This window comes from Myotis lucifugus, unplaced genomic scaffold (assembly GCF_000147115.1).
Source record: "Myotis lucifugus unplaced genomic scaffold, Myoluc2.0 scaffold_117, whole genome shotgun sequence".
Lineage (NCBI taxonomy): Eukaryota > Metazoa > Chordata > Mammalia > Chiroptera > Vespertilionidae > Myotis > Myotis lucifugus.
The window spans coordinates 1309975-1319127 of NW_005871165.1; the positions used below are offsets into that span (position 1 = coordinate 1309975).

The window sequence follows — 9153 nt, forward strand, 5'->3', positions numbered from 1 at the left end:
ACACCTGGGATGCCAACAGCACTAACTCCCATTTGTTTAGTACCTACTATGTGCCAAGAAAGTGCTACACTGACTTTCAGTGCCTTATTCACTAACCAGTACCTCAACTCTATTAGCTTGATAGTTCCAGTTTGTCAGAAGAGGACACTGAGTCTTGAGGAGATTGAGGAACTCTTCCAAGGTCAAGGAAGTGGTAGAACCACGATTTGCATAAAATCTTTTTGAATCTGACACCTGGTCCTTCTAAACGAGGACTCCTCTGTCATCCTGAGAGGAAAATTAGAAACCATCATTCAGGCATTTGGAACTCCAGACACTGCGTTTAACTGACCTTTTTCACAGGTCAAAGAATAAAGAATACCACCGGCTTCTCCACATTTGATCCACGACACTCTCCCTGAATTGAAATAAATCCCAGTTTGACCATGACTGTTGTTTTTTTTCTTTCAGTTTTTATTGAACACAAGTATTCTGACAGAATGCAAAGTCAAAATTCTCAGTTAGTACTCAGTATTTACACCAGTGAGAATGGAAACAAAGGTGGTCTCGATGTTTCACTTGGTAAAAAGTTTATAACAAGAGAGAAGGCCCCCGAAGTTGGGAATGCTGGGTAGGGATGTTAATGGAGGTCTGAAAACCGCCATCCAGACAGACAGCCTAGAGTGAAAACCTGGGGCTTGAAGGCTCCATACAAAAGTGTGAAAATAGAGTTCCACTTCCAGAGCTGCACTGCGTACACTGTGGCCCCAGGGAGCGGAGGCCCGGGCGTCCACCCGAGTGCCCCAGCAGGACTCGGCCGTGCCGGCATTCATGTGAATACATATGTATGGCACATACACATATAGACACATAGACATTGGAAATGGGCAGAATTGATCCCCCTTCAAAAAATTAAAAAAGAAAAACTATAAGCTTTTATCTCTTAACATAAAAGATAGAACATCTTGAAAATAAAGTGACTCCCTCTTTGATTTTAGAGAAAGCATCGCTCTGTTTTATTTTATATTTTTAAGGAAAGGAAAGCTCATGCATGCAGATACAAATCTATGTATATTGGGAGAGAAGCTGACCAAAAGGCGGGCAGAGGGTTGGGTTCCAGCTAATGGTGGACTCTTGGCGGAGGGTGACTGTCCGCTGTCCTGGGCCAGGTTATCTGAGGGTTGACTATACCTCTTTTTCTTCCTAATCATTGGAACAAAAATCAGTTTGCCTAACCACACCAGCTTGGAATGAAACGCAGTCTCCTTGAGGTATAATGTGGGCTTGGCCTTGATCAAAGCCACTAACACCACAAGATGCAGAACTGATCCCACTGACAACCTGGTGACAGAAGAGCCACCAGTCCTTGCGGACCCTCCGCCTGACACGCAGGAGCTCCCGTTCTGCTGTGTGCTCTAAGAATTGTCTTCAAGGTGTTTGTGCCTGCGGGCCTGTGCCTCGGAACCAGAATTTGTGTGGCCCTAGAATCAAAGGGGCCGAGCGCTGTGGACTGGGATCCTCCATTTCCATCCCCAGGAGATGAGAAAATGCAAAATAACCCCACATTGAGCAAATGACAAGACCATTATTTTTCACAGTTTGAAATGATAATCTAGCACATTGCCACTGATCAGGCTGCAGAAGTGTCAGGACCTGGGTGTGGCCCACAGCACGACTCGGTGGTCTCGCCACCCTCACCTCTTGCTGTTGTACCTTCGGAAAGCAGCGCGTGCTGAGACCTGACTTCTGTTTACTTAGCATCATCATCATCATCAAAATCATTTTTATTCATTTTCTTTGTTTAAAGGCTTCAATTCCTTTTAAGAGTAAATTTTCTTTCCTGAATATTTTTTTTTCTGAACTATCTGCTATACCTTCCACAACCAAACTATGTTGAAGTTTTATTTCAATACTATGACAAAACACGTTTCACACTAAAATATTCACGCGTCCACAGTGCACAAGCTTGCAGTTCTAAAGTAGAATGAGAAAAAAAGCAAAATGTCTATACAAAGGGCTGGCTTTTCCCTTCTCCCCCCTCCCGTCCCCGTAAAGTTTCTGTATTTCTCCCCCACTTTGTTTCCAATCCAGGAAAGTTGTGTTATGACTCCAGACAGCAGGTTGGGTTTTTTTGTTTGTTTGTTTGTTTTTTCTTTTGTTTCTACAAATGCTGCCTAAGTGAACAGAAGGCCGATGTTCCTTTACTTCAACAGATTTCCAAAAAAAGACACTCATTCCCTGAAGCACACGTGTTCTTCCGCTCAAATCTAGATTCTGGGCTCAAAAGAAATTGTATGTATATATTTTATTTGGCTTTCTACAAAAGGGGGATGTTTGGGGTCAAAACGTGTGTTCACCAAGACCAGCCGCAGCTATACAGTCTTCTCTGCTCGGTCAACAAAGCCTAAGGAAACTTTCAAGAGGAAGAGCAGGGCGCTGGGAGCAGAGCCCTTTTCCCAGACACTGCAGGCCAGGCGACTGCTGCTAGAAAGCGGTCTACCCGCAGGGAAACACAAAAGGAACCGAGAACCAAAAAGCAAAACCAGTCCGGAACGAGATGGATTTTCACCTGAGTTGGATGCAGGTGAAAACTTCAACTCAATAGGGGATTACCACTGCAAACAGTCATGGGGGTGACGTTTCTGTGCTAAAGCAGGCCTGCGGTGATCCTCCCACCTAGGCGGTATTTGGAGCTTAAAAAAAAAAAAGGCAACTACTTTACATGGACATTGAAATGCCATTGAAGTTAAACATTTGTCAACTTGTAAACACTGGAAAGCAAAGTTGGCAGAAAGGAAAAGAAAAGAATGAAAAGAAAAGAAAAAAAAGAAGTCTGAATACTGCAAATTGAGATCTAGCCCCAGAAGCTGCAATTTGGCATTCTTCCTACGGAACCAGAGTCTACGTGGGAACTGAAGTCAGCTAGAAGGGGTGACACACTTTGCATACTGAACAAATACAAAGTGAACAGAAATGATAACTTACTTATGAGGTTTTTACAGAATTCAAACTCGACTGAGAGTATAAAAATAAACTTGGACTTTGTTCATCGGTTAGTTATAGTGCCTGGAAGTGTTTCTCTCTGAGACTGCTCTGTGCCAATTGGGCAATGCCAAGTGCGGTCTTCCTGAACCTAGATTTTTTTTTCTGAGCTTCCTAGATTCTTAATTTGGGGTCCTTTTGTTTGATTTTTAAATGGTTTCAGGGAACGGAGTGTCCTAGTTTGGCTGTGGGGTTAACCTTTTTGTCTCATTTTCTTACAAGTGAGTGCGCAACAAAGGAACCCTTTCTATAAACCTACAAAAAGGCGATCCCATGTTTATGTTTAGTTTTGTTTTTAAAGGCAAAAGACGCTAGAGGGGTGAGATGTGTGTGTGTGTGTGTGTGTGTGTGTGTGTGTATGTGAGATATTGGAAATGCTCTGGTGAAGCTGTGGTGTCACTTTTAATTTTGATCTTTGCTTGGCTGTCGTCACCCATCATGCTTTGCTCTCGTTTTCCTTTGTCTGTGTGGCATCGTTGGGGACCGTCTTCGCTTCGGCTGGTGCTGGCTTCGTTTCTGTCTCCTGGCACTCCGACTTTGCTTCTACAGGGCCCTTCCTGCAGAGAATCGGGAAACAGCGCTGAGACCTGGGTCTGGAGTAGCTCACCCTCAGCCAGCCCCGCAGGAGGGCTGCAGCTAGAGCAGTGGCCTCCACCCTTGGCTGCTTGTCGGCGTCACCTGGAGCTCTATAAGCCGCGGATGCTGGGGCCATACCCTCAAACTGGTCGGCGTCACCTGGAGCTCTATAAGCCGCGGATGCTGGGGCCATACCCTCAAACTGGTCGGCGTCACCTGGAGCTCTATAAGCCGCGGATGCTGGGGCCATACCCCAAAACTGGTCTGGACATGGTGACTTTTAAAAGCACCCAAGTGACTCTAACGTGCAGTCCAAGCTGAGTGCCACTAAACCAGGGGAACGAGACCTCTCCCCTTCCAGCCCTTACTGGGGTGGTGGAGGGGCAGCAGATGCAGCCTTTCCTCGCCCCGAGGGGCTGCGGGAGCAGCAGCTCAGCTCGGTATAAACGAGCTGTGCTGGGCTGGGCTCCCCAGGACTGTTTGCAGAGGGCCCTCCTGCAAACCCCCTGCTCTTGCCTGTCCCCACCCCAACCCACTCCACCCCACCTACCCCTGTGCTCAGTATTTCGTGGTGATGCCTCTGTGGCTTGCCTGGGCAGGGGGAGAACCTGCTCTTTGTTCCTGGGGAGTCTGCTGAGGGCTAGATTGGGGTGCCATGCCGCAGGGGAAGCTGAGTGGGTCGAGTGGGCAGGGCTATCGGAGCCCTTTTCCTTCCCGAGTGAGGCCCAGGGCTCCTGTGACGGTGCCCTTGTAGCTCTTGGTGGCAGCACCACAGCACCCCTGGCATCAGCCTCAAGAGCCTCTACGGAAACCTAGGTCTGACTCTGCCAGTTCCTGGAGCTGAGTCTGGTCTGAGGACACACTGGGCAGACTCAGACCCCAGCTCCAGATGGTGCCACTGCATCTTGGCACCCCAGTGAAAAAACGTGTAAGCTTAAGGACCTTCCCTTGAACTTGAAGACCCAACAGTCATTGGGTACTTGGGAGCTCTGAGTCCTTCCAGCCACTCAGGGCAGAAGCAGGAGTAAATGGGGGTGTGTGGGCAACCCGGTAGGGGTGTGCAGGGGCCTTCTGGACCGCATCCTCTCCCCACAGCCCCGCCTCTCTGCACCCTGCAGAGCGGTGCTGTCCTGATGGGGACACAGCCCGCCACTGGATACCATGCTGACTGCCTATGGGCCCCAGGGTGGCCAACAGGGGCACCTTGGTCTCCCAAATAATGCTCATCAGTGCCTGACTGCAAGGGTTCCCGAGGGAAAACAGACGCCGCTGCTAGGACGATCAGGATAAAGCATAATTAACGTGGCCTAATTAGTGACAGGAGGCTGCTCTCACACCTGCTAGGTGTCCCTCTGCTCTCTGCCTGATCCCAGCCCTTTGGTTGAGAGTTGCCTCAGAGAAGCCCTGGATGGGGCTGAGGAGACATCTAACAAGAAGGACACAGCACAGCACAAACGCACACTACCATGGGACACAACCCGACGACAGAGACAAGGAGAGGCCGTACTCGGTCTTTGCTGGTGCAGGCGAGACAGAGCTGTCTGCAGTGGAAGGAGCAAGCTCAGGGGCTTGTCCACTGGCCCCAGCGGCGGGAGCAGGAGAGCCCAGGGCTGCAAAAACATCCTTTGCAAGGTCAATATCTGGGGTCTTGAAGTTCCCTTCGTCCATTTTAAAGTCCTCGCCCTGGGCAGGGTGTGTGGCGTTGACAGAGGCAGCCTCGCTCTTCGGGCTAGTGAGGGCCGTGGCTGCCTCGCTGGGGCTCTTCACAGCACCGGGCTGGGTGGGCTCGGGGTCCGGGCCTTTGATGCTGGGAGCCTCCTGCTTGACCTGGGGGGCTTCTATGGCAGGGGCAGCTGCTGCTGCTAGGGGACTGGCTGCCCCGGCTGAGGTGGGGGCTGGAGCAGGGGCTGGTTTGCTCACTGGGGGGGCCTTGGAGGCCTCCCCCACACTGGCAGGGGTGCTGGGGCTGAGCACAGCCCCCTGGTTAGCCAGGACACTAGAAGACAAATTGCTGGTGGCAGGGACTGAGGTCGGGGTGTCGCTCAGGTCAACGAGGGGGGCCACCTTGGGGGCTGAAGCTGGGGGTGGGGAGGAGGTGGCCACTCCGGGCCCCTTGGAAGGGGTGGCCTGGCTGGCGGGCACAGAGTTTGAGTCGGGCGTGGCCGTGGCTGGGGGGGCAATACTGGAGGTCAGGGTGGTGGTTTCACTGGTGGGGCTGTTCTGAGCAGTGGCAAAGGTGTCGGTGATAGTGTCAGAGTTAGCGGTGACGGTGGTGACAGAAGGCAGCATGTCCTCGACAGTGGCTGTGGTGTCAGCAGGCAGCCTGTGGGAGGACAGGAAGTAGAAGAGAATAGACAATGAAGCTGAGACGAGACAGAGGAGCTGGGGGGAGGGCCAGGCATGCAGGGACGCACAGGCACGGACACAGCCCACAGAGAGACGAGACGCGAGAGAGGAAGCACACGACCAGGCGGGCAGAAGAGGAGACAGGACACGACAGAGAACGCCGCTGTCAGGCTACAAGGACCTGCTGGCCCTTCCTCCCTCCATGCTCTGCAGGGGACTCCCCATGGGCCTTTCTGATCCTGCAGCCCCTTCAGGTCAGCCTGCACCACTGCAGCGGCCTGAGTCCCAGGGACTGGGGCCAGCTGCCTTGCTGGGCGCCACGGGCCACGGTGGGGAAAGTCAGGAGTAAGGTGGACAGTGAGTGTTCCAAAGCCCCTAAGAGCCATGGGTTCTCCAGCCACAGATTTTGTGCTTCCATTAGATTCCATTCCCTTCAAACCCAGAGCAGCCAGACCAGCCGGGCAGTCATTACAACCACAGCCGGACGTTGTTTCTGACTGAGACGGCCTGAGGCTTCTGAGGACGGGGGGTGGGGGTGGGGCGGGGGGCAGAGAGCTTTACCAGTTCCCCCGTCCCCTCCTCTATTAGGGAGAATTCAGAAAACCCTAGAATTCTTGGAAATCCTAAACAGAGTGTGCTAAGTCTCATTCTCAAGGCTTATCTCCCTCAGTGACGCTTCGCTCCCGTAAGCTACTTGCAGGGTGTGTTTGTGTGACTTGGGAACAGGGTCTAGGGATCCCACATACGCAAAAAGCCCTTTAAGGGCACCCACAGCCACCCTAATAGAACCAAGAATGCCTTCTCTCCAGGGAGAGAGGGGTCCGGCATTTCTTAGCCAAGGATCCCGGCCTGCAGTGCTTGGCCAGGAGCTGTGGGTGGGCCACACGGGCAGGGTGGGCAGGTGGCGAGGGGGTGGGGCTCTGCTGCGGAGGCACCACGTACTCGGGCTCTGTCAGCGGCGTGGTCTCGTTGGGCTCTGTGTGCTTCCCTCCGTCGTGATTTGGGGTCCGCTCCTCCTCAGTGCGCACCTCCACGATGGGCTCCTTGGACTCATCTTTCCTGCAAAGAGAGTTCAGCAGGTTCAGTCCCGGGAGCTGGGGAGGGGTTTCCCAGGGAAGCTGGCTGTAGCTCAGGAACTACCTAGGCCTGGCCCAAGGTGGGCAGGTGGCCTCTACAGCCAGGCCCAGCGCCTCCCCCTGATCCCCACTCTGGCTAGCTATGTGACTTTGAGCATCTGATTTGCTGCCTTGTCTCCATTTTCTCATCTGTAAAATGGGGCAAATGACAGTATCTACATCACCTGGCTGTTGTGAACATTAACTGAGACAATGAATGTAAAGTGCTCAGCACAGCACCTGGCACAGATAAATGCTAAGAGGATTTGTACTTATACACATGTAAGCATGTACGCGTATATGTACTGTATGTTCATGTGTATGAACATGTTCATGTGTATGTAGATGCATAGGCATTGCCTGGCACATGGTGGTGCTAAGCAATGCATTTCCTTGCTCTGTCCCTTCTTGCCTGGACCCAGCTCAGCACAGCGAGTCTGCAGAGGCTCCTGCTGGCTCAGGCTCTGCTCCCAGAGGCTCTGGGGGACACACTGGGTCGTCAGCTCGAGGAGGACAGGACTTCTCCCCTGTTCTGTTCACTGCCGTACCCAGAGCCTGGGAACAGCGCCTTGCCCAGAGTAGCTTCTCACTAAGTGTTTGTTGCGTGATTTGTGAATGAATGGATGAGTGAATGGCAGCAAGGCAAGTGTGTCTCTCAAATGCTGCCCCCTCCCCATTTCAGCCCCACCCCCAGGCTTAGCTCTGAAAATCCCCTCATTTTGTCCTAGGCAGGGATTTTCACACTTCCATGAAGTTCTAAGTATAAGCTCTGAGGTTGAGCCCGAGTCTGCTTTTCAAACAGGGATCCCCCCAAGCCAAGCTTTGAGAAACATTTCTCTAAAGCTTGCTTCCCCTCGGGGCCTCCAAGAGGGGGACTGAGGAAGCTCCGTGGCTGGGCCCTGGCCGGGGGCGGAGCCCGGACCATGTAGCGGCGGTCTGCACTCACGAGAAGGCGGCTTGCCTCTCATGTCCTTGCCCTTGGCGCCTGGCCCCGCCTTTCCACACAGGTTGACTTGCGATGCACATGAGCAGGCCACACTTGTTCAGGAAGTAGCAGGTGATGTCGACAACCACCAGGAGCAGGACAAAGGTGACAATGAGGATGCCCACGATGGCCCCGGTGCTCAGGCCTACGGTGGGGCTGCCATTGGCTTGAGTGGGAGGGAGAGAGAGGGATGGCTGGTGGTTAACACACTGAGATGGAGACCCTGGACCCTGTGAGCAGCAGCCCAGGAGTGGGGGAGGGCCCACAGCCCAGAGGACACAGCCATGGCATTTGAATGCAGAGTGACACCTTGCCTGGTGTTGTGTGTGTCCAGACAACAGAGTCTCTTTCTGTCTTCAAGGGGAAGGTGGAAACCTCATTTCAGAGACCAGGGGACACAGTCGGGACGAGAGTGGGGACTGGGAAATGGTCTCCATCTCTGCTCGGCACTTCTGCGCCTCCCCCAGACCTGCCCTCTGCTGGACCCCGTGAGCCTGGGAGCAGGAGGGTAGGCAGTGCTCACTGATTTCAGGCTTGGCTGTGGCTCCTGGGAGCCATCAGGGACAGGGTCCTAAATGGAGTGGCAGAGGGTTCCCCGGGCTTCCTTTGGGCTTGTGGGGATGTCAGGCACAATAGGAAGCCCAACACCCCCCCCCACTTCCTCTCCCCACTTTAGGAACAGCGTTGGGCATTGGGCCACAGGGACTTCACGATTTGTCCTTCTGCACTGCACCCAGGAGCCATGGAGGCCTCCCCGGCCTGGCGGGCCAGGTGACAGGTCTGGGAATACTCACCATCTGGGAGCTCAGGCGCATTTGGATCAGACTTCAGGGAAACCAGCAGGCTCACCCAGGGCTACCACCCGCATGCACAGGCTCGCTCACACTCAGGACCAATCCACTGTAGACGGACACACATTCTCACACTCCCAGCTCCCGCATCCCCATCTGGTGGGCTCGCCGTGAATGACTCAACCTCTGTGTCTCACTCCCTTGGAGTCCACCTAAAATCCCCAGGGCCCTGGGCCACTGATGGCATCGCAGAGGTACCCAGGCTCAGCCCTAGGGCCCCCCAAAGCCTATGCTATTTGCTTGAATGGACCCTCTGACA

The 9153-nt window shown here is 53.3% G+C and overlaps 1 protein-coding gene across 1 annotated transcript in view; it reads right to left on the reverse strand.

Annotated features, from left to right (window-relative positions):
• Window positions 1-432: 432 nt before the first annotated feature.
• NCAM1 (neural cell adhesion molecule 1) overlaps window positions 433-9153 on the reverse strand; it is a 323962-nt gene continuing 315241 nt past the window's right edge. Inside the window, 4 exon segments of the mRNA XM_023757902.1 lie at window positions 433-3578; window positions 6886-7002; window positions 8001-8071; window positions 8073-8209. Of these exon segments, the coding sequence (XP_023613670.1) occupies window positions 3458-3578; window positions 6886-7002; window positions 8001-8071; window positions 8073-8209 (446 nt within the window). The 3' untranslated portion in view covers window positions 433-3457.